The 24,990-nt window shown below is 43.6% G+C and overlaps 1 protein-coding gene across 1 annotated transcript in view; it reads left to right on the top strand.

Annotated features, from left to right (window-relative positions):
• The first annotated feature begins 2,608 nt into the window (after nucleotides 1–2,608).
• HSPA4 (heat shock protein family A (Hsp70) member 4) overlaps nucleotides 2,609–24,990 on the top strand; it is a 37,692-nt gene continuing 15,310 nt past the window's right edge. Inside the window, exons 1-7 of the mRNA XM_007670294.3 lie at nucleotides 2,609–2,730; nucleotides 12,447–12,504; nucleotides 16,197–16,337; nucleotides 18,654–18,776; nucleotides 19,713–19,812; nucleotides 20,782–20,915; nucleotides 23,808–24,052. Coding sequence (XP_007668484.2) covers nucleotides 2,624–2,730; nucleotides 12,447–12,504; nucleotides 16,197–16,337; nucleotides 18,654–18,776; nucleotides 19,713–19,812; nucleotides 20,782–20,915; nucleotides 23,808–24,052 — 908 coding nt within the window. The 5' untranslated portion in view covers nucleotides 2,609–2,623. The remainder of the gene's footprint in view (nucleotides 2,731–12,446; nucleotides 12,505–16,196; nucleotides 16,338–18,653; nucleotides 18,777–19,712; nucleotides 19,813–20,781; nucleotides 20,916–23,807; nucleotides 24,053–24,990) is intronic.

The raw sequence follows: 24,990 nt of genomic DNA, 5'->3' as shown, positions 1-24,990 counted from the left end.
TAACTAGACAGTAAGCCCGTTGTGGGCAGGGATTGTACTCTCCAAGCGCTTAATACAGTGCTCTGCACACAGTAATTGCTCAGCATTTATTTATATTAATGCCTGTTTTACTTGTTCTGATGTGTGTGTATATATATTCTAATTCTATGTATTTATATTGGTGCTCTTGATTTCCGTTTACTTGTTTTGAGGTCTGTCTCCCCGCTTCTAGACTCTGAGCCCGTTGTGGGCAGGGATTGTCTCCCTTTGTTGCTGAGTTGTATTCACTCATTCAATCATATTTATTGAGCGCTTACTGGGTGCAGAGCACTCTACTATGTGCTTGGAAAGTACAATTTGGCAACAGATAGAGACAATCCCTACCCAACAACGGGCTCACAGTCTGGGGGGGGGGGAACAGACAGCAAAACAAGTAGGCATCGATAACGTCAATATAAACACATGGAATGATGGATCTATACACAGTTGTACTCTCCAAGCGCTTAGTATAGTACTCATTCATTCAATCGTATTTATTGAACACTTACCGTGTGCAGAGCACTGTACTAAGTACTTCAGAGAGTACAATTGATGATGATGATGATGGTATTTGTTAAGGGCTTACTATGTGCAAAGCACTGTTCTAAGTACGGGGGGTGGGGGGGGGGGTAATACAAAGTAATCAGATTGTCCCACGTGGGGCTCACAGTCTTAATCCCCATTCTTACAGATGAGGGAACTGAGGCACAGAGAAGTGAAGTGACTTGCCCAAAGTCACAGAGCTGACACGTGGCGGAGGGGGAATCAGAACCCATGACCTCCTGATTCCCAGGCCAATGCGCTATCCACCAGGCCAGGCTGCCTCTCAATTCGGTCACAGCAACAATCCCTACTGGACAACAGGCTCTCAGTCTAGAAGTACGATTGCACACGACTGAGTGAGTGAATGAATGAGTGATGAATGAATGAGTTAATGAATGAGCGAATGAATGAGTGAGTGAATGAATGAGTAAACACAACCGACTGAGTGAATGAGTGAGTGAATGAGTGAGAGTGAATGAATGAGCGTATGAATGAGTGAGTGAGCGAGCGAATGAATGAATGAGCGAGTGAGGGAATGAATGAGCGAATGAATGAGTGAGTGAGGGAATGAATGAGTGCGTGAGGGAATGAATGAGTGAGTGAGCAAATGAGTGAGTGAGATAATGAATGAGTTAATGAATGAGCGAATGAATGAGTGAGTGAATGAATGAGTAAACACAACCGACTGAGTGAATGAGTGAGCGTGAGTGAGCGAGCGAATGAATGAGTGGGTGAGGGAATGAGTGAGTTAGTGAGATAATGAATGAGTTAATGAATGAGCGAATGAATGAGTGAGTGAATGAATGAGTAAACACAACCGACTGAGTGAATGAGTGAGCGAATGAGTGAGAGTGAGTGAGCGAGCGAATGAATGAGTGGGTGAGGGAATGAGTGAGTGAGTGAGTGAATGAATGAGTGAGTGAGCGAATGAATGAGTGAGTGAATGAATGAGTAAACACAACCGACTGAGTGAATGAGTGAGCGAATGAGTGAGAGTGAATGAATGAGCGAATGAATGAGTGGGTGAGGGAATGAGTGAGTGAGTGAATGAATGAGTGAGTGAGTGAATGAATGAGTGAGTGAGTGAATGAGTGAGTGAGAGAACGAATGAGTTAATGAATGAGCGAATGAATGAGTGAATGAATGAGTAAACACAACCGAGTGAATGAGTGAGTGAGCGAATGAATGAGCGAATGAATGAGCGAGCGAATGAATGAATAAATTAGTGACTGAATGTGTGAGCGAATGAGTGAATGAATGAGTGAGTGAGAGAATGAGTGAATGAATGAATGAATGAGCGAATGAATGAACGATTGAATGAGTGAATGAATGAGCGACTGAATGAGTGAGTGAATGAGTGAGTGAATGAGCAAATGAATGAGTGAGTGAATGAATGAGCTAATGAGTGAATGAGTGAGTGAATGAATGAGAGAGTGACCGAATGAATGACTGAGTGAGCGAATGAATGAGTGAACGAATGAATGAATGAGTGAAAGTACCGCAGGAAGGCCGGCAGGCCGAGCATGAGGGAGCGTCCTTCTCTGCGCAGGCGCCGTTGCCGCCCCCTCCCTCCCCGCCCAATGCGCATCTCCACACCCGCGCCGGCTATGACGTCAGAGCGTGACGTCCGGCGCGCGCGAGCGGGGAGGGGGGAGACACGAGGCGGGCGCCGGCCTCTCGCGAGACTCGCCGCCCCCCCCCCCCCCCCCCTTCCTCGTCCGTGTCCGCGCTGGCCTGGCGCGCGCGCGCGGGCGGCCCTCCCTCCCTCCCTGCTCCCGACGGGCCGAGATCTTTCGAGATCCCCCGCCCCACCCCGTCCCCCGCCCCCCCCGCCGCACCCGGCTGCCGCCCTCCGCCGCGCCGCAGGAGCCGGCTGGAAAGGGGAGCGAGCGGTCGTCCGCGTCCGGCCCGTCGAAGCCGTCGGCGGCCGCGGGGGGTCCGGCCGGGCCCGTCCACAGCGCGCTCGCGCCGCCGGGGCTCCCCCCCTCCTCCCCCCCCCCCCCCCCCCCCGTCAGGAGCCGGTCCTTCTTCCCCGACCCCCTCACCCCCTCCCGCCGCCGCCATGTCGGTGGTGGGCATCGACCTGGGCTTCCAGAGCTGCTACATCGCCGTGGCCCGCGCCGGGGGCATCGAGACGGTGGCCAACGAGTACAGCGACCGCTGCACCCCGTGAGTGCCGGAGGGCGGCCCGGAGGAGGAGGAGGCGCCCCCCCCCCCTTTTGTCTCCCCCTGGACGGACCCTTTGTGTGGCGATTTTCCATTGGGATTTCAGAGGATCCTTCAACCCCATCCCTTCTGGGGGAGAAGAAAAAAGCGGGGGAGGGGGGCCCGGGACGGCCTCGCTTAGGCCCGTCGTTGGGCAGGGATGGGCCTCCCTCTCTCTCCCTCTGCGGCCCAAGGGTCCATTCCGAGCGCTTAGGCCAGCGCTTAGCGTTCCCGAGAGGGGTCATTGGCCTTGGTGAGCAAGGCCTCCAGAGCTCCAGCAAAGGGCGTTCGACCAGTATGGTTGGGAGGATCCTCTTAGGGGTTATTTATATTTATGTATTTTTTAGGTAGACATTTACATGGATTTTTAGGTAGACATTTACGTTGATTTTTACGTTTATACGTTTACGTTTGTTTTTATGTATACGTTTACGTTTGTTTTTGTGTATACGTTTACGTTTATTTTTGTGTATAGGTTTACGTTTATTTTTGTGTATAGGTTTACGTTTATTTTTGTGTATAGATTTACGTTTATTTTTATGCCTAGATTTACGTTTATTTTTATGCCTAGATTTACGTTTATTTTTATGCCTAGATTTACGTTTATTTTTATGCCTAGATTTACATTGATTTTTATGTATACATTTACATTGATTTTTATGTATACATTTACATTTGTTTTTTACGTAACATTTACGTTTATTTTTTATTTATACATTTACGTTTATTTTTATTTATACATTTACGTTTATTTTTATGTAGACATTTACGTTTATTTTTATGTAGACATTTACGTTGATTTTTGTGTAGACATTTACGTTGATTTTTGTGTAGACATTTACATTGGTTTTTGTGTAGATATTTACATTGGTTTTTATGTAGACATTTACATTGGTTTTTATGTATAGATTTACATTGATTTTTATGTATACATTTACATTGATTTTTATGTATACGTTTATATTTATTTTTATGTGTACATTTACATTTATTTTTGTGTAGATTTACATTGATTTTTATGTATACATTTACATTTATATATTTGCTTATATTCATCTTTAGTCATAGTTATATACTTGTATTTGCTTATATTTATATTTATTTACAGTTATATGTATAGAGTATATATATATATCCTCTATATATTTATAGAGAAGCTCAGTAGAAAGAGCCCGGGCTAGGGAGCCAGGCCGTGGGTTCGAATCCCGCCTCGGCCGCTTGTCAGCCGAGTGACTGTGGGCAAGCCACTTCACCTCTCGGGGCCTCATCTGTAAAATGGGGATGAAGGCGGGGAGCCTCACGTGGGACAACCTGATGACCCTGTGTCCCCCCCCAGCGCTTACTACAGTGCTCTGCACATAGTAAGCGCTTAAATGCCAACATTATTATTATTTCCTTAGGGTAGATCCTTCCCTAGTTTGGCATTGATTCCATTGATTGATTACGGCGCGTTGCACTTGCAGTGATCGAGGAAAACACGGTCTTGTGTTCAAGAGCAAATAACTGGGACAAAGAGTGTGTCTCAAGGGCAATTTATAACATTTAAATGCGGCTTAGGTTCTTTGGAGGGTACTTGACAAGGCCGTCGTACAGAGTAAAGGCTCAATCAGTACGATTGAATGAAGGAATGCGCGTTCCTTCATTCAGTCGTATTGATTGAGCGCTTACCGGGTGCAGAGCACTGTACTGAGCGCTTGGAATGGACAATTCGGCAACAGATCGAGACCATCTCTGCCCAACGACGTTTCCCTGTCTGATGCCGTCCGCAGGAAGGCCGCAGACCTCCCAACGACAGGGATGGGCTCGCTCTCTCTTGCCCAATTGTCCCTTCCAAGCACCTAGTCCAGCGCTCTGCACAGAGTAGGCGCTCCATCAGTACGATTGAATGAAGGAATGAATGAATGCCTTCCGCAGGAATCGCTGCAGACCTCCCAACGACAGGGATGGGTTCTCCCTGTCCCCCAACTGTCCATTCCAAGCGCTTAGTCCAGCGCTCTGCACAGAGTAAGCACCCAATCCGTACGATCGAATGAATTGAACGACAGGCCTCATTTTAGGGGGCCTCGGCCGGAGAGAAAGCCTTCCCTCCCTCTGAGGGGACTTTCTAATTCGAAGCGCACAGCAGGAATAATCTATTTTTTTTTTTGCACCGCAGAAAGGGCTCTGATTAGCTTTTGTTGTCCTCATGGTATTTGATAGGCGCTTACTGTGTGCCCGGCACCATACTAAGCTCTGGGGTGGATACAGAGAAGCAGCGTGGCTCAGTGGAAAGAGCCTGGGCTTGGGAGTCAGAGATTGTGGGTTCGAATCCCGGCTCCGCTACTTGTCTGCTGTGTGACCTTGGCCAAGTCACTTCACTTCTCTGGGCCTCAGTTCCCTCATCTGTAAAAATGGGGATTCAAAAATGTGAGCCCCACGTGAGACATTCTGATTACCCCAGCGCTTAGACAGTGTTCAGCACGTAGTAAGCGCTTAACAAATACCAACATTATTATTATTATTACAGGCAACTTTGGGGCGGGCACAGCTTTTCAGATAACCATTTGGGGCGGGGAACCTGGAAAAAATATGTATTGGGCCAACGCAGATGTGGTAATGGAAAGGGGGATTGCAAAACAGTGCTCTAGTGAGGTCGCTTTTGTGGGCAGTATCATTTGAATTGTACACTTCAAGCGCTTAGTCCAGGGCCCTGCACACAGTAAGCTCTCATTAGATACTGTTGAATGAATTCTGGTTAGCTGGACTCCCCCACGTATGGGATCGCCTCTTGGTGGAGTCCCTGTTGCTGATCGATCGTATTTATTGGGTGCTTACTGAGGGCAGAGCACTGGACTAAGCGCTTGGGAGAGTCCACTGTACTGGAGTTGGTAGACACCCTCCCTGCCCATGAGGATCTTATGATATAGAGCGGGAAGCAGACACAGACATAGATGAACGATTTATAAATCAATATCTATGCGCTGTGGGACTGAAGGTGGAATAAATAATAATCATAGTATTTAGGTGCTGCTTCTGTGTCAAGCACTGTTGTAAGCGCTGGGGTAGATACCCACTCATCAGGTTGTCCCACATGGGGCTCACAGTCTTAATCCCCGTTTTACAGAGGAAGTAACTGAGCCACAGGGAAGTGAAGTGACTTGCCCAGGGTGACACAGTGGACAAGTGGAGATTAGAACCCACATCTTCTGACTCCCAACCCCGATCTCTTGCCCCTAGGCCACGCTGCCTCAGGAGTGCAAATTCAAGTGTAGACCCCTCACCAGTTAGAGGTGGAGGTCTGCCTTCCTTAGCATCCTTTTCCCTTATAGTATATGTAAGTGTAGAGGGCATGGGCGTTTCTCCCAAATGCTATTCAAGAACTCAACGTTTGCTGAAAAAAAAAAAAATCAAATATTTGACCCCGGCGTCTGAGAAGTTATGTGTGGTGAGTGTAGATACAGCCTTACGCTACTGGGAGAAATCTACAGAAATGTATATTCAGCCTCACCTTTACATTATTCTTATCAAGAACCCACCTTTGGTAATAGGGATTCTGCAGAGTAGAAATCGCCCCCTCTGAAGATTGGTAGGGTGGATCGATCTCAGAGCAACAAGCGTGGCTCAGTGGAAAGAGCCTGGGCTTGGGAGTCAGAGGTCATGGGTTCCGGCTCTGCTGCTTGCTAGCTGTGTGACTTTGGGCAAGTCACTTAACTTCTCTGGGCCTCAGATACCTCATCTGTAAAATGGGGATTAAAACTGTGAGCCCCACGTGGGACAATCTGATCACCCTGTATCCCCCCAGCACTCAGTGCTTTGCACATAGTAAGTGCTTAACAAATACCACCATTATTATTATTATGGGCCCCAGAAGTTATTTTTTCTGGCACTGTGGTCTTTAGTGCCAGTTGAAGCTATTCATTAGCATTTCTGAGATATTCATTAGCGTTTGCAAGAAATACCTCTAAACTCCAGCAAAGGGTGTTAAACCGATATGGTGTGGAGATCCTCTTACCTACTGGGGTCATTTCCTTAGTGTAGATCCTTCCCTAGTTTGACATAGATTCCATTGATTGATTTCAGCGCTTCACACTTGCACTTATCTAGAAAAACACGATCTTGTGTTCAGGAGCAAATAACTGTAACAAAGATGGTGTCTCAAGGACAATTCATAACATTTAAATGCTGCTTATGTTCTTTGAGGAGTACTTGACATGGCCATTGTAAAATTATTGAATGGTCCTGACAGGTTACCGGTTAAGGGTAAATTAAATATAACTAAATATTTTAGGTGTGGTGGCTGTTCAGTTTTCAGTCTGGGAGGAACTGCCTCTTGTCAAGGTATACACTTGGTATTTTAAAGAACAATATGTTCTATTAGACCCCCCCCCCCCAGAACCATTCCAAGGGAAAAATACAATGTCAAGCTTGGAAATTTGAGATGAAACACCTGAGAATCTGAAATTTTAACCTCATGCTTAGAATTATAAGTAAAATTCAAAATGAGTACCATTTAGCCAAAATCCATGTTTTATTTTGATGGGACCCCGATAACTCCAAAGTTCTTTCCACCTTTAGAGTATGCATGAGTTATTACTTTGTAAAACCTAGACTTAAATTTAACTAATAACCATTTTTTTAACTAGATAAAGTAAATTTCCAAAAAAAGGCCCTTTCCAAGCTTCCAGATATGTAATTGTGCAAGTCCTGGATTGTACTTGGTAATAGAAGGCAGGTTTTCCCCAAGTGTCATACGGGTGTGGCTTGTAGGGAGGGGATGGAACCAGATGAAGCAATAGAGACTGTGGGATGGGGTGGAGATAAGTTACTTGAATGGAGATGGTAGTGAATGAAGAAGTGGCTCTGAGGCCTGTGGGGAAGAGAAACTCTTTCAAAGATTGATATTCTGTAGCTGTCCAAAGGAAATCCTTAACCAAAAGGTCGGAGAGCTTCCAGAGGTTCTGATGACAATTGCGCTAGTTCGCTCAATATGTAAAGCGGAAGATGCCAGGGGAGGTTGCATATTCATTCAAACATAGTCCTTGACTGGAATGTGGCTCGCAGCCCAAAAGGCCGAGTCAGACCCATAGGATAAAAATCAAATGCAGATTAAACAACTGAAGCAGCACTCTGAGGTGCGTGTAGAGTGCTTGCAGAACATGGTGCAAGGTTGCAGTTCTGCATGGTTCTGGCAAAGAAGCATGCCTGGCTACCTATATATAGATATAGTATGCACACATACTATTTAGTGATCCTCGAGAGGAACACATCTGGATTTATTTAATCACCAAAGTTTCATTTTTCCAATTGTGGGCATATATAGAAAATGTCACCTGCCTTAATCAGTGGTTATCCGTTAGATGATATCTCTTTACATAGTATACATTCCATAAATTGATTTTTATTCGAGCTAGGTAGGAACCGATGAGTGAGAGTAAGAGGATACTTGTTCAGCTTGGGCTGGGTCCCATTTGCTGAGTACTGTTGGTATGGACAGATAGCGTCGACAGAAGGGAAAAAGGATAATCTCTCTGTAATTATAGTTAGATATTAATAATACTTGATTGATGCTTATAAGCTTTGGGTTGAGGTGCCCTTTACAAGTAGCCTGTGGATCCAAGCTAGATCAAACGTCTCCCCATACCAGCCAGCCAACCACACATTACGGTCATGGTACCAAAATAAAACCTCAGGCCAGCGTTACGTCTTGGAACAAAGATAAGGTAATGCCACTCTGTATCGATTCGAGACGTTAACATGAGTTGAAAACAAAAAGCTTTTGAAAGAATAATAATTGTGGTATTTGTTAAGCACTCATGTGCCAAGAAATGTACTAAGGCTGGGTAGAATCAGGATAAGCAGATTGGACACAGTCCCTGCCCCACATGGGATTCACGTTCAAAGGGGGAGAGCAAACCGATATGTATCACTTAGATGAGGACACGGAAGCACAGAGAAGCTAAGTGATTTACCTAAGGTCACACGCCAGGCAAAATCGGAGTCAAGTATAGAACCCAGGTCCCCTGACTCTCAGGCCCTCACTCTTTCTACTAGACCATGTTGTGTCCTTGTGATGGTAATTGTGGTCTTTAAGTACTTTATGCTGAGCACTGGAGTAGAGACAGTCAGATCAGACACAGTGCCTATGCCATAGGGGACCTCCAGTCTGAAAGAAAATAAGTACTCAATCCCTATTTTCAATTGAGGCAACTGAGTCAAAGAGCAGTGAAGTGACATGCTAACGTCACACAGCGGGCATGGAACGGAGTGGCGAAAGAACCCAGGTGTCTCGACTCCCAGACCTGTGTGCTCTTTCCACTTAGGCTACTCTGCTTGTAGACTGTAAGCTTCTTGTGGTCAGGGACAGCATCTACCAACGCTTTCCCAAGCGCTTAGTACAGTGCACTGTGTACAGGAAGCTCTCAATAAGTTCTGTTGTTTAATTGGCTTTCTCTGTAATGAGAAACGGGTCTAAAGAAATAGGCCCCCCTCTTTGAATCTGGATAGAAAAAAAAATCCACCTCCAAATAGTGGTGTGTTTTTTTCCTTTTTCAATTCTGGTTCTGCTGTTAAAAAAAATCTGTAGCTCTTAGGATCGCTGTAATGACATTCGTTTACTTCATTTCTCATTTTCAGTCAATCATGTTTTTTAAGCGCTTACTGTGTGCAGAGCACTATATTAAGCAGTTGGGAGAGTACAGTATAACAGAGTTGGTAGATGTGATCCTTGTCCACAGGGAGTTTACAGTTCAGAGGACATTAATGTAGATAAGTTATGGAAGTGCTGTGCTATTATACTGTCATATAACATGTTATATTGTCATATATTGTGTTCTCCTAGTCTTAATGGCATGTTGCCCATTGCCCATGGATTTGGGGTGCCTTTTTTTTTTTTTTGAAATCGGTAGGAAGGCTTGGTTAAACCTACTCATGAGAAAGACATTGTCTTAAATTATCACGAGGGACAGCAGTGGAATAGGTGTAAGAAATCTTAACTTTTAATACTTTTAATTCCAGTTGTACCTCTGACAATCCTGGTGACCTTAAGCATGTCTTTCGTACAGTCCCTGTGCTTGTTTCTCCAACTTTAAGAAAAAAAAAAGTGGACTGGCTTCAGGAAAAGCTATAGCTATATCTGGATATAGATATATATGTATATAGCTATCCTTTGTGGAAGCTCAGGAATACTCTAAGGAGTAACTGCTTTGATTACTCAAAAGGAAATGACTTATCAAAAGAGTAGTAAAGAAAGGTTTCTTGTTCTCACCAGTAGCCTAGACTTTTCTCCGTGAATGAACTTTTGTCACAATATAAGGAAAAAAGTCAGATAATGGCGATTTCCCAGCTTTTTGAATACTTGTTTGCTCCTTTCTTCCTTGTTTCTCCTTTCCTCTGTTTTGAAAGCTCACTTCATTTTTACCTGATGTGTTAACGTTCCTCATGGAAACCAAGCTTACAAAAGAGTCAAGGTGTTAGTCATCAGAAACTCCTGGATATACTCCAGGAGGCTGCGTCAACACCAGCCCTGCCCCTTTCCCTGAAGTATCTGGAAAAGAATAATAAGAGTTACGGTTTTAAAATGTACATTATATTGACTACTCCAAGTGCTTAGTACAGTGCTCTGCACACAGTGAGCACTCAGATACCATCCAGTGACTATTATATGACAAGCAGTGCTCTAAGCGTTGGGGTGAGATACCAGTTAATCAGGTTGGACCCATTGTCTGCTCCCACATGGGGCTCACTGTCTGAGGGAGGGAGAAGAGGTATTTGTTCTCCCTATTTGACAGATGAGGAAACTGTGGAGCCCCAAGAAATGAAGTGTGACTTGCCCAAGGTCATTCAGTCATATTTATTGAGCTCTTACCGTGGGTAGAACACTGTACTAAGTACCGGGCAGAGTACAATATAACAATAAACAGTTAAGTTCCCCACAGAAGGCAAGTGGTGAAGGTGGGATTAGGACCCAGGTCCTCTGACTCCCAGGCCCAAGCTCTTTCCCCTAGGCCCTGCTGAGAATTGGCTCCTCAATTTGTTTCTCCTTGCCCTTCCTGCTCCTCTCCCCGAAAACTCCTCTTGGGCGCCTTGCTGTAACCTTTGCCATTGCCTCTTCTGACATTTGACAGGGCTCTCAGATTGACTGAAACTCAGTGGCAGAAAGAGTGCCATCTCAGAAATGAGGCCAAGGCCTTAGTCAATAAATCAGTAATTTGAGACATACTGTCGAACTGTTTCGTTAATATTGGATCAGCTTCTAGGTTCCTTGAGTAGAAACTGTTCTTTTCATCTTATGCTTAAGGCTAATTTCCTCCCCATAGATCTAATTAAATGCAGCTGGCCTAGGCAGCACTGTCTGATTTCTGGACCCCATGTAACGTCTAAATTCTTTTTAACCTTTCATTTAGTTCCAAAGTAAAAATCGAGTGAAAAGTACAACCAGACTTTAAAACCCAGTGTGTACCCTGATCTGAGTGCCTTTTTTTCTTTTAAAGGTTATTTTATTTTAGGTAGAAGCCTTAATTGTTTCCTTTGGGGGGCCTTTTTGGGGGGGGGGTGATTGTAGGTCAGAGGGCAGTACCAGTTGTTACCTTTTTCTTTAGGTTAATGAACTCTTCTCAACTACAGGATTCTGTTTCTGTATCGATTGGAACTATTTATAGTGATTAGCACAATTCTGTTAGTATTCATTACTGTGCCCGAAGGTTCTTTGTTAAAAACTCATCTTCCAGTATTGCCCATGAGACAACTTGGTTAATAGAGCAGCTCCCATGACTACTACCCCGAGGTGAATGGGAGACATTATTATTTTAAGTCCTGAACTGTACTTATTAAGAATCTGGCACAGCTGGCATCCATCTTCTGCTTTAAAGAATAGTATATAGAAATTTGAAAAGGGTTGTTCTTTTAATCTTTGATTATTCCCGGCCCTAGAAAGATGAGCGTATCCGAATTTTCTCACTTAAAAATGTGTTTTTGACCACTGACCTAGAATAGACCAGAGATTTTATTTGTCCTCATAAGGTAGCAAGGTTTGATTTGGGATGAGAGGAAATTTAAATTCTACTTCAAGGCTTACTCTCCCAAGTCTCCTCAAAATCATTCCTCTGTGGAACTTGCTTTGAGGAAGAAAGTTGTTTATTTACTTTTATCGCATTTTACATTTAATTTTGCACTTTTTTGGTTATACTTTGAAACTTTCACATGGATTGCGTACCTAGAGGAGGAAGAGAGGAGAGAGTTGGTCCTCCTTTTTATTAGCGGAGGGGCCTTGAGGTCAACAGAACCACCCTCTTGAGCCCGGATTTCTGGGGTGCTGCCCCGTATACTGTGAGCTCTGGGGACTTCTGGGACTACGACCCTTAGCCGCCCGAGAGTTTCCCTGCCGCTGTGCAAGCTGAGACCATTCTTGTACTGGGGGAGTATCCCTCTCTGATACTTCCTATCCCTAGGCCACACTTGGATCTCACAGGTGGGAAAATCCAAAATATTCTCTCAGCTGGGAAAATCCAAGCTGAGCAAGACTGTAGGAGAAAGTACTCATCGGATAGAAAAGCCGTTTGCCCACCCCTGGAGGTTTGACCCCAAGGACAACCCTTTCCCCACGCAATCTGGTAACGCTTTTGCCTCTCTACCTAAAAGAATTGGGATGTGTATTCAAGGAAAATCATTTGTTGAAATGACTAAACATTTGTTTTTCATTCTAGGGCTTGTGTTTCTTTTGGACCGAAGAATCGTTCCATTGGAGCTGCGGCTAAAAGCCAGGTAGGTCATCTTTTAAATTGTAAACCCCAAATATTTGCAGCCAATAAAAATAATTTATTTCATTGTAAGAGATGATGTGCTTTTTAAAGAGGCCTTTTTTTAAACAGGAGTGTAGTATTAATATACCATTATCTCTGTAGTGGAAAACGGTAAAAAACTTTTTTCAAAATCTCAAGGGCCGAATAAGGTCTATTATTGCCTTAACAGCTACATCCAGACTTCCTTCTTCTCCATCCTTGCCGTTTCAACATTTGATATTTTCACATGTTAGGAGGAAAGGAAATACGGTACCACCTACTTTAAGAAGCAGGGTGAAAGGTATTGTGCAGTCACTGTATTTCACAAACCAGAAGCAGATTTCTGTTCATCCTTGTCCTAGTAACAGAAACAACACTTGTTTAGCTGCATTATCCAAGGTAATTTAAATTTTTTGGTGGGCTGCTTAATTTAAAGTGACATGTGAAACAGCACGCAATGAGGAGACGCCTGACTTCATCTTTGCTGGAAAGCAGATGTAACTTTATGGTAGATATGATTTGGTTGTCATTGTAATAGTAAGTGCTTATTAAATGCTCCACAGGTGCCATGAGAACTTTATTAAATGCTTAAGAGGTTCAAATCAAAGAAGTGACACGTTGCCTGCCCACAAGAGACTTGCACTTTTAGCATTCTGTTGGGGGAGGGGAACGGATGGACAGAAATAAACCTAGTTACAAATAGAGGAGTCAAAATAAATATTTGACTCAATAATTCAATAAACCTGCACAAAAGTGTTGAGGGTGTCTATAAATTCATAAGTGCTAGAGTTGGCTGATGGGTTTATAGTGTTGGGAGCTCTTTGGGGAAGACTCATTGGAGGAAATGGAATTTTTTAGGGGAACCTTGAGTGTGGGAAGAGCTGTGGTCTGTCATCTGGGGAAAGAGGGAATTCCAACCTGGGAGAAGAGTGTGAAGGAAGGGATGGAATTGGGAGGAGAAATTCCTGACCTTCCCCTCCCAAACATCTCATTCTTCTCCTACATCCCACCTCTTTTCATTCTTCTAAAACCACTCTATGCTCCATGTCTCATTTTGTCTCTCCTGACACTGATCTTACTCATTTCCTCCCTCCTCCTTGGAACTCCATCCCCTTTCACACCCGGCAAACCACTGCTCTTAATGTATTCAAAGCCCTTCTGGAATAATCTCTTCCAGGAGGCCCTCCCTGATTAATTGTTCGTCTCCCTAATCTACCACCCTCCCAAATGACACTTCCGCACTTCTGTGTCAGTTAAGTAGGAAGGCACTCATACTTCCCTGCAGAACTTGTGTACTCATCTTTATACTCTGTTGCTTTCTCCTACCTATAGTTTATTTTATTGTGTCTCCCCTGTTATAGTCTGAGACCCTTGAAGGCAGGGATCGTGTCTACCAATTTTGTTATGCTTGCCCGAGTATTCAGTACAGTGCTCTGCACACAGTGGCCATTCAGTAAGTACTATTGCTTGATTTGGGAAAGGTGAGAGAGGCTGAGAGAGAGAAGCATAGTGGATAGAGCATGGATCTGGGAGTCAGAATTACCTGGGTTTAATCTTGGCCCCGCCATTTGTCTGTTGTGTGACCTTGGACAAGTCACTTCACTTCTGGGCCTCAGTTACTTCATCTGTAAAATGGGGACGAAGACTGTGAGCCCCGTGCGGGACAGGGACTCTGTCCAACCTGATTAACTTGTATCTTCCCCAGCGCTTGGCACATAATAAATGCTTAACAAGTGCCATCATTGTCATTATTAGGTCCAGTTGGGTTAGCTTTAGGGGAATGAAGAGAGTGAGTTGGGGAAGAGAACAGAGAGATAAGGTGGTGGAGAGCCTTGATGCCAAAAGTGAGGAGTCTTGAGGCAGAGGGGCATGGGAAGCCAGTGGATGGTTTTGAGGGGAAGGAAGATGTGCTGAGTGATGCTTAAGGAAAATGATCCATTCATTCATTCAATAGTATTTATTGAGCGCTTACTATGTGCAGAGCACTGTACTAAGCGCTTGGGATGAACAAGTCGGCAACAGATAGAGACAGTCCCTGCCGTTTGACGGGCTTACAGTCTAATCACGGGCTTACAGTCTAATCAATGCAGCCGTATGTAATATAGACTGGAGAAACTAGTCAGACTAGTCAAAAGACTAGGCAACTTGGCCTAGTGGTTAGAGCACAGCTCCATCACTTATCTGCTAGGTGACTTTGGGCAAGTCATTTTACTCTTTTGTTCCTCAGTTACCTCATCTGTAAAATGGAGATTAAGACTGAGACCTGTGTGGGACAAAGACTGTGTCCAGCCTGATTAGCTTGTATTCAGTTGTTCTGAGCACTGCGTGCCGAGCCCTGTACTAAGCGCTTGGGAGAGTGCAATACAACAATAAACAGACGCATTCCCTTCCCGCACTGAGCTTGTATCTACCCCAGTGCTTAGCACACTTACTATGTAAGTGCCTGGCAGGTAGTAGGTAGTAATGAGGTGTACATCCCCTTGATTCTATTTATCATGATTGTTGTCTTGTTTTTGTCCGTCTGTCTCCCCCGATTAGACTAAGCCCATCAGTGGGCAGGGAGTGTCGTTATCTGTTGCCGAATTGTACATTCCAAGCGCTTAGTACAGTGCTTTGCACACAGTAAGCGCTCAGTAAATACTGTTGAATGAATAGTAAGCACCTAACAAGTACAGTTGAGAGAGAGAGTAAGAAGCTGGATACCATTGAGAAGACTGATACAGTTATCTGTGATCGACCAGGGCTTGTGCCAGAGTAGTGGTCTTGGTAGAGCAAGGTACAGATCCGGGAGCTATTGTCCAGGAAGAATTGGCAGTGGGTGGAATGTGAGAGTTTAAAAACAACGAGGAGTTGAGGAAGCCACTGAGGGTGTGGGCTTCTGGGACAGGGAGTGTAGTGGTGTGTTGACTGAGATAGGAAAGTTAAGACCAAGTGGGTTTACTGGGAAAGGTGAATAGTTCTGTTTTAGACATGCCCTCAAGCTGGTAACACCTTAATAATAATAATAATGTTGGCATTTGTTAAGAGCTTACTGTGTGCAAAGCACTGTTCTAAGCAATGGGGTAGATACAGGGTAATCAGGTTGTCCCACGTGGGGCTCACAGTCTTCATCCCCATTTTACAGATTAGGTAACTGAGGCACCAAGAAGTGAAGTGACTTGCCCACAGTCACACAGCTGACAAGTGGCAGAGCTGGGATTTGAACCCATTACCTCTGACTCCCAAGCCCGCGCTCTTTCCACTGAGCCACACTGCATGTTGTGATAAATCCAGTGTTTGGTTGAGGAACAAATTCCTCTGAAAGAGTCTCAAAGTTCCCTTTTCGTATCTTAACCTTCCCATTTGGTAGTTTGTTGAAATCTCATGACCTGTTCCGTTCAAGTTTTGCAGCCACTTTTATGCTATTCCTAAACTTTGGGATACTACACAGTTCTGATAATTCCGTGTGTCGGACACCTTTAAAGGATAAATCTCTAGCTCTATTGTAAAGTATAACTATTTCCTCAAGGTTTAAGATGGAATCTTAACAATCTAAACTTGAAAAGACAACTGGAGAAAGCCAAAAGCTTTCTGAGGAAAAGTGATTGCGTTTAATTTTTTAATCCACCTATTTTTAATCTGACTAGGGATGACTAAGCAGCTGCCTCAGTTTTGTCCATTTTGTTTTTGTTCTAGGTTATTTCAAATGCAAAGAACACGGTGCAGGGGTTCAAAAGATTTCATGGCCGGGCATTCTCAGATCCCTTTGTCCAGGCTGAAAAGCCCAACCTTGCATATGAAGTGGTGCAGCTGCCGACAGGCTCAGCGGGGATCAAGGTAAGTTTTTTGTCACTGTTAAAATGGTGGTATTCGTTTAATGATCTGATTCAAACCAATAGAGCTAATTTAGAAATAAACAACTGCTTGGGAAAGGTTATTGAGACTAGTTTTTAGAGATGGTGAAAGAAAGGAGATGAGGGGTGGGCTGAGGGTTGGGGGGGCTGGGGGTGGCACTCGACGAGTCCAGGCAGGAGATGGGCTGAGAAATTACAATATAGTAGTTGGTAGACATGATCCCTGGCCACAGGGAGCTTACTTATGGTCTACCAGGGGAAACAGACATTAAAATAAATTAGTGGTACAAGAAATAGGAGAATATAAGGTTATGCACATAAGTCCTGTGGGTTGAGTATCTAGTGCAAAGGCGACTCAGAGAGGAGGGTGGTGAGAGGAAGTGAGGGCTTAGTCAGGGAAGGCCTCTGGGAGAAGTTTTTTGGGTTTTTTTTGTTGTTAGGAGGGTTTTGAAGGTGAGAAGAGTAATAGATTTACCAGCTATGAAAGGGGAGGACGTTCCAAGCAAGGGAGGAAATGGGCAAGAGGTCGACAGTGAGATGGAGGTACAGAGTGGGCTGGTATTAGAGGAGCAGAGTGTGCAGAAGGAGTGTGCAGTTGAGATAGGAGGAAGACAGCTGATTGAGTATCTTAAAGGATCTTAAAGTATCTTAAAGGGGATGACCTGATTCCCCTATGTCTACCCCAGCGCTTAGAACAGTGCTCGGCACATAGTAAGCGCTTAACAAATACCAACATTATTAGATCATGGGTTCATATCCCAGCTATCCTATCCCAGCTCTGCCACTTGTCAGCTGTGTGACTTTGGGCAAGTCACTTAACTTCTCTGTGCCTCAGTTCCCTCATCTGTAAAATGGGGATTAAGACTGTGAGCCCCACGTGGGACAACCTGATTCCCCTATGTCTACCCCAGCGCTTAGAACAGTGCTCGGCACATAGTAAGCGCTTAACAAATACCAGCATTATTATTAAAGCCGATGGTAAGGACTTCGTTTTATGCAGAAGTGAATGAGCGACCATAGGAGGTTTTTGAGGAGTGGGGAAGATAGGGACTTAATAGTTTTTCAGAGTGATCTGAGCAGCAGAATGAAGTATAAACTAGGCAGGGCAGAGAGAGGAGGCAGAAAGGTCAGCGAGGAGGCTGATGCAGTAGTCAAAAGGTGGGAAATGAAGTGTTTGAATCAAAATGGTAGTAATTTTATATACCCTTGGGAGTATACAAAATTTTTGTCATTTTGACTTAAGCCTGCCCTAAGATGATTACCTTCTGTAGATAAAAACTTTTAAATATAAAATTTCTTCATGTGGTTCCTAATATTTTCAAACATAAATTGTTTTCCCCCCAAGTAGAGTTCCACCCAGGCAGAATTCCTGGGGCTTGGTTTGAAATTTCTCACTTTTGGACAGTTGTACAGGTGGTTGTTTTCCCTGTGGACAGCTGGAACTCAAAATATTCCACTCTTTTAAACATTTATGATGAGATGGTTTTGCCTTGCTTCTCAGGGTCCTTTTCTTCTCAAGTTCAAGGCAGTCAAAAAGTGGGGAGGGATCATGGTTGCCTTCTCCCCTCATTTCCATTTGAACCTGGACTAAGCCTAGTAGGGTTTTTTTTCTTTTCGGCCTGATCCATTGACCAGTAGAGAATCAGTAAATGATGGTGATTGTTAATAATGAATTAATTTCCGAGGTCTCCCCACCTTAAAGTTCACCTTTTTAAATTCTGAATTGTAAATCTAGAACCGTTCCTTCTTAATCTATTCAGGTACCGCAGTCATTTGTAGATGAGTTTTTGTTGTCACCGTCATTAAATGCACCACAGTGAACAGCAATGGGCCTGTTGGATAAAGCATGGACATGGGAGTTAGAAGGACCTGGGTTTTAATCCTGGCTCTGCCTCTTGTCTGCTGTGTGACCATGGATAAGTCACTTCACTGTTCTGTACCTCAATCCCACCACATGTAATAAGGAGATTTAGACTATCAGCTCCATGTTGGACATGGATTATATCCAACCTGATTATCTTATATCTACCCCAGTGCTTAGTATAGTGTCTGGCATATAGTAAGTGCTTAAAAAATACCATAAAAAAGAGGGTCAAGCAGGGAAAAACAGTAAACAGAGCAGCCATGATCGCTATTTGCAAGATGCTCACAATCTGAAATGGAGTAGACACATACCACGTAGAAAAAATTAGTGAAATAATTTGAGTGAAGATAGGTTGATTGTAATTGATTCTGTAGATATGTAAAATATTTTTGAATTTGATTCTTGATGTGCAATTTAATCCTCTTTTCTTTTTAGGTAACGTATATGGAGGAAGAGCGAAGTTTCACCACCGAGCAGGTGACTGGAATGCTCTTGTCCAAACTAAAGGAAACTGCGGAAAGTGCGCTAAAGAAGCCGGTCGTTGACTGTGTTATTTCAGTAAGTTGATATTCACGAATGTCACAGGATTTTGTTGCTTGCAAGTTAAATATTCAGTCATATTTGCCTGGTGTTCCAGTAGTGGGAGTTTACCAGTAGTTTACCACTATTTCTCTGAGTCCCTGTTGCAGCTGATGGAAGGGAGAGAATGGGCAAACGGAAACCATGGAGGCTGGCCTTCACAATTTTAAGAAAGTTTTTGAGGGAGGGGAGAGTCTACATAGTCCTGCTTGCTCTGTTTGGAGTCGGGGCGCGGACAGCTGGGAGCGACTCTGCTGCCCAAATGCAACATCTCTGGGATGTGTAAGGCTGGACATCTCTGAGCTGCTGAAGGGGCCTCGGAGGGCCTCTTGGAGACCTACTTTTTATCATAAGTGGCTCTCGGGGGGATGTTGGTGTTGCCATTCCCATTTAGTTACCCTCTGCTAGGGCATGGCTAGTTCCTATGAACAGTCTGAATCCTTCCTGTGGAGTACCCAAGCTGGGGAACGATTGCTCTAGGCCCAGTTTCTCCTCTCATCCCTCCAATCGAGAAGCTCCTGAGGCCACTGTTGGGTTTGGGGAAGGTGAGGCCAGTTTGGTGAAAGTGTTGTGTTTCTAACTACCTCAAATAGGGGACAGAGGCAGCCTGGCAGCTGTCACATGAAGTGCATGTTCTCGCCCATGGCAAAATTGGGGGTGTGGGAGACGAGGGTTGCCCCGTATTGTAAGAGTGGAAAGCCGTCAGCTTTCCTAGAGGTCCGGGACCTATGGAGAGGGTTCAGAGAGCCTCAGATATAGACTTTGAGAGGAGCCTGCTTTTTATATTCCTTAAAATGAAACTTAAATGTCCTTAGTCTTGTAAAAAGTATTTGTTTTATATCGATGCCTCCAATTGGTTGTATTTCTAAATCTTTAATATAGTGAGAATTCTTATTTTTAACTCTGTATTTTCAGGTTCCTTGTTTCTATACAGACGCAGAGAGAAGATCAGTATTGGATGCCACACAGATTGCTGGTCTCAACTGCCTGCGATTAATGAATGAAACTACTGCAGGTAGGGGGAATGCTCAACTATTGCTTTTTTTGTTTTCCCTCTTAAAGCAGAACAGGCCCGAAAAATGGCTTTCTATTCAGTAAAAGTGTATTCGGAATAGATATAGAAAATTACAATGTTGTAACATTGGTAGTGTGCCAGGTGCTCAGAAAGGAGGTTCTAGGTTGCTCAGCTAGAGTGGTGGTGGAGTTGTCTGTCAAGAAGAGTGGACAAAGTTGGGGTCATAAGAACGCTTACTACAGTGCCTGGCACACGGTAAGCGCTTAACAAATACCACAATTATTATTGTTACCTCAGGAACGAGGAAACTGCCTGAAGGAATTATTGTGGTAATAGCCTGTGGTAGCCTGACTTATGCTCTCTTGTCCCTGCCCATCATCTTCCCTCTGGGACACGGAATGCAAAGAACAAGTAGGCTGGCAGAGGTGCAGCACATTGTGAAGTGCATGAAAAGATGCTTTGTGGGGAGATTTTTTTTTTTCTCAGGTAGGACCCATTTAGGTCAAAAAGCAGTAGAATAGGGAACAAGGTAAAGGAGGATCTAGATGGTAAGCTTTTTGTGGGCAGGGAGCTTGCCTACCAACTCTGTTTATATTGTAATTTCCTAAGCACTTAGTACAGTGTTCTGCACAAGCTAAGGGCTCAATATAGATTATGGATCTAGATTGGGAAGAACCATCTAGGGAGAAAGGGCTAGCAATAAAATACAGTTGTAGACTCTGGAATCTCATCAAATCCTCCTAAATTGAAAGAGAATCTAATTACTAGGTATCCTTGATCCAAACTATGTCCATATTGAGAGGAGATTTCCATGATTCTGGGGGGTTTTTTTTGAGGACATTCATCCAATGTTCCTTAATATTTGTGAAACAAAATTGAAAGATGTTAATTCTGCATGCTGTTGTGGAAGACAACTTAGTGAGTTAAATGGTGGCATGTTATCGATTTGTAACCTTTTCTTCTGTGCAGTGGCCCTTGCTTATGGAATCTATAAACAAGACCTACCTGCCCTAGAAGAGAAACCAAGAAATGTAGTTTTTGTTGACATGGGACATTCTGCCTATCAAGTTTCTGTGTGTGCATTCAACAAAGGAAAACTGAAAGTAAGTATGCTTTCATCTTTATTTCTAGTTGAAGACTAATGACATTGTAAATAAAGTACTTAGATAAAATGGTAAAATGCATGAGAGAGAAGCCTAAAATTTCTTGTTCTACGTTGCTCCATATGATGGAGAGGCAAGCCATTTTGGTTTAAAACTCTGGGTTATTTAGGATGTATATTATTTACCTGGAATGTACTGTAAGATTGTGATTTCATTTATGAAATGTTACCTGAATAGAGCATGGGCCCCCAGGGTTCTGATCCTACTCTGCCACTTCTGCCATGTGGCCTTGTACAAGTCACTTAACTTGTGGGTTTGTTACCTCATCTATAAAATGGGGATTAAGTCTGACACCCCAGCCCCCATGTTGGACATGACTACCCCACCTGATTAGCCTGAAATAATAATAATGTTGGTTTTTGTTAAGCATTTACTGCTTAAGTGCTTAAGGACTGTACTAAGTGCTGGGAATGATATAAGCAAATCAGGTTGGACACAGTTCTACCTCAGCGTTTAGTATAGTGCCTAGCACATAAGTAAATGCTTAACAAATACCATGTTAAAAAAAAGTTTACCTGAGGCTGAAACTTAACTAATATCAAGGGTCCTGAAACAAGGAACACTTGTGATTTCTCAGGCTCCAAACTTTTAAGTAAAGAGCAAGTAGAGATTCAGGTAGATATTGTGGGCCAGGGGACTCCTCTGTCCTTTGTGACATGGCATTATATTGGTCAGGAGTTGGGCATGGGGCCCAGAACTGAGAAAAAGTTAACTAGGAGGTCCAAATAAAACAATTATTTTGCTGGCCTGAACAGGGGAGCTCAAGCTTTGGGGAGCCTGGCAAGATCAAAAGGGCCTGGGAACATCAAAGAAGAAAGAGCTACACTTAGCCTAGAAGGCAAGAACGGCCTTTTTAAAATCTTGACTCCCGTGCTATTGTTGCAGAAAACTCTAGGAAAGAGAAATGTCACATTTTGTACCTATATTTTGTTATGATCTTCAACCTAGTACTGATACTGTTTTATTAGCTATGTATTACTGAGGTTGATCTCTGTGCCAGATACTTTACACCTAACTTTTGTTTCTACCACAGTAACTTGTTTTCTTTGTATTGGGAAGCAGCGTGGCTTAATGGGAAGGGCCAGAGCTGGGAGATAAAGGACATGGGTTTTCATTCTGGCGCTGCCACTTGTCCACTAAATGTTGTCTGCAAAATATTCATTCATTCATTCAATTGTATTTATTGAGCGCTTACTGTGTGCCGAGCACCGTACTAAGCGCTTGGAAAGTACAATTCAGCAATAGAGAGAGACAGTCCCTGCCCAGTCTGGGTCGGGGGAAACAGATATAAAAACAGGTAAACAGGCATCAATATAAATAAAATTATAGATATATACATAAGTGCTCTGGGGCGGAGAGGGAGGGGAAGAGCAAAGGGAGCTAGTCGAGGTGATGCAGAAGGGAGGGGAAGCTGAGGAAAAGGGGGCTTGGTCTGGGAAGGCCTCTTGGAGGAGGTGTGCCTTCAGGAGGGCTTTGAAGGGGGAAAAGAGTGATTAGTGGGTTTGAGGAGGGAGGACATTCCAGGCCAGAGGTAGGATGTGGGCCGGGGTGACGGTGAGACAGGCGAGATTGAGGCAGAGTGAGGTTAGCAGCCCCAGAGGAGCGGAATGTGCAGGCTGGGATGTAGGAGAGAAGGGACGTGAAGTAAGAAAGGGCAAGGTGATGGAGAGCTTTGAAGCCAGTAGTTGGTGGATAGACAACCACTGGAGATTTTTGAGGAGAGGGGTGACATACCCTGAATGTTTCTGTAGAAAGATAATATGGGCACCAGAGTTATATTGGACTGAAATGGGGAGAAGCAGGAAGTTGGGAGGTCAGAAAGGAGGCTGATGCAGATAGTCCAGTGGCGTTAAGATGAGAGATTGTACTAACGTGGTAGCGGTTTGGCTGGAGAGGAAAGGCTGAAAACCCCAGGGCTATAGAAGCATAGGTATATGTAGGAAAAGGAAGGCCCAGTCAGGCCAGGCCCACGTTTAGGGAAATACTTCTAGGTTAGCATAGAAATTTTTCACATCCAGTTTCCAAATGCTTTTCCATTTCTTTAGAACTAAGAATGGTTCACTGGTGGAAGATTTTGTGACTAAATTTATTCAGTTTCATGGAAAAAGCAGATTTTAAACTCTCCTTTTTTAAGATTAATTGGATTTTCAGCTGACGTACAGAGAAGCTTAAGTAACTTGCCCAAGGCCACACAGCAGGCATGTTGGTGGGGATGGAATAAGAACTGAGGTCCTTTGACTCCCAGGCCCATGCTGTTTCCATTAGGCCACAATGCTTCCTGAGCGCTCCTGCCAATGTTAAATTGGAACTTACTTTAATTGTGTCATTTGTTTAGTCTTCATCTCAGTGAGCTATGCTATTTCAGTTTGAGATACCTTTATTCAAATGAGACCTTTCCTAAGAGAGTCGGATGTTTCTAAGGCACTCTGAAAGTTGTTTTGTGTCTGAGTCTTCAATGTCAAGTGTGATACTGCACACCTTAAGAGAAATTAGAAATACAAGAAGGAAGTCATTGCAAGGGTGTTTCATTTATTCATGATCTTTATGAGCTGTGGGAAACCAATCTTTGTTTCTGAAAATATATATAACATTGGCATTACAAGGTGCTGGGGGAAACACCTGGAAACAAAATGATTATGCCCTACCAGTGGCAAAAAGGAGGGTTTTCTTTGAAAATTACTTAGATAAGGTACTTTCTTCATTTCCCCTCCTTTGCCATCCCCCATATCCTCACTACCATGTGTCACTCTGGTAATTTTACTGCAGAAAAATAAGGTTTGGTATATTGGTAGCTAATACGCTGACATCTTTTATAACCACATTGTTTTCCAGGTCCTTGCCACTGCATTTGATTCAACCCTGGGTGGTAGGAAGTTTGATGAGGTGTTAGTGAATCACTTCTGTGAAGAATTTGGAAAGAAGTACAAACTAGATATAAAGTCCAAAATCCGGGCACTCTTACGACTCTCTCAGGAATGTGAAAAACTAAAAAAATTAATGAGTGCTAATGCCTCTGACCTCCCTATGAACATAGAATGCTTCATGAATGATGTTGATGTATCTGGAACTATGAACAGGTATCTATTTTGAGATTACTTTGACTTTAAACATGTTGAAATGAGGTTTTCTTTATCCTACTTTTATGTACAGACTTTGAGTGGAAAAGATTTCCAAGGTGTTTTATGATAGAAGTCGTTTATTTGAATTCATCCTGAATGAAGTGTTACATGAGTTAGTAACTCAGCATAAGCTTAAGCCCTAAATTCACCAACCCGTTTTGCTGTTCTCTGTATAAAAGTAGAGGATCAAATGAGAAGGTGAGATGAAAGTAACCCTTGTGGTCGAGTTGAGAAACCACTTGTTACTATGGAAAGCTGTGGGCTACCCCTGACCATTCTTAAGATGGGTGAGAATATGACTTCTGGGGTTGTGAATAGTGGAAGAAGGAAGAAAATGAATGAAAAGTGAGATGTGGATGGTGTGGTGCTTTAAAAACAACTAAATACCATAGCCACCATCACTCTTAGTTTACTGCTTCTGCCCAGTTCAATGCCCAGAGCTACTCTCAGTAACCACTTGCCCCTGAATGGGTAGGGCATAATCTAAAGGGGTGAAAGTAAAATTAGAAAATAGAGAAGCAGCGTGGTCTAGTGTAAAGTACATGGGCACGGGAGTCGGAGGACCTGGGTTCTGATCCCGGCTCCGCCACTTGTCGGCTTTGTGACCATAGGCAAGTGACTTCACTTGTCTGGGCCTCAGTTACCTCATCTGTAAAGGGAGAATTGAGACAGCCTAATGTGGAACACGGACTGTGTCCAACCTAATTGGCCTGTATCTACCCAAAGCTCGGTACAGTGCCTAGCGTAGATTAAGCGGTTAACAAATGTCCTTAATTTTTTTTTTTTCCAATTTCAAGGAAATCAGCAATTGTGAGTGGGTTAACTATATTTAAAAATCAAATCAGGTCATTTCTGAGATCTTTGTGGATGAAATATTAAGGCATGAATATGTTTGC

This window comes from Ornithorhynchus anatinus, chromosome X1 (assembly GCF_004115215.2).
Source record: "Ornithorhynchus anatinus isolate Pmale09 chromosome X1, mOrnAna1.pri.v4, whole genome shotgun sequence".
Classification (NCBI taxonomy): Eukaryota; Metazoa; Chordata; class Mammalia; order Monotremata; family Ornithorhynchidae; genus Ornithorhynchus; species Ornithorhynchus anatinus.
This window is presented reverse-complemented; position numbering and strand designations above follow the sequence as displayed.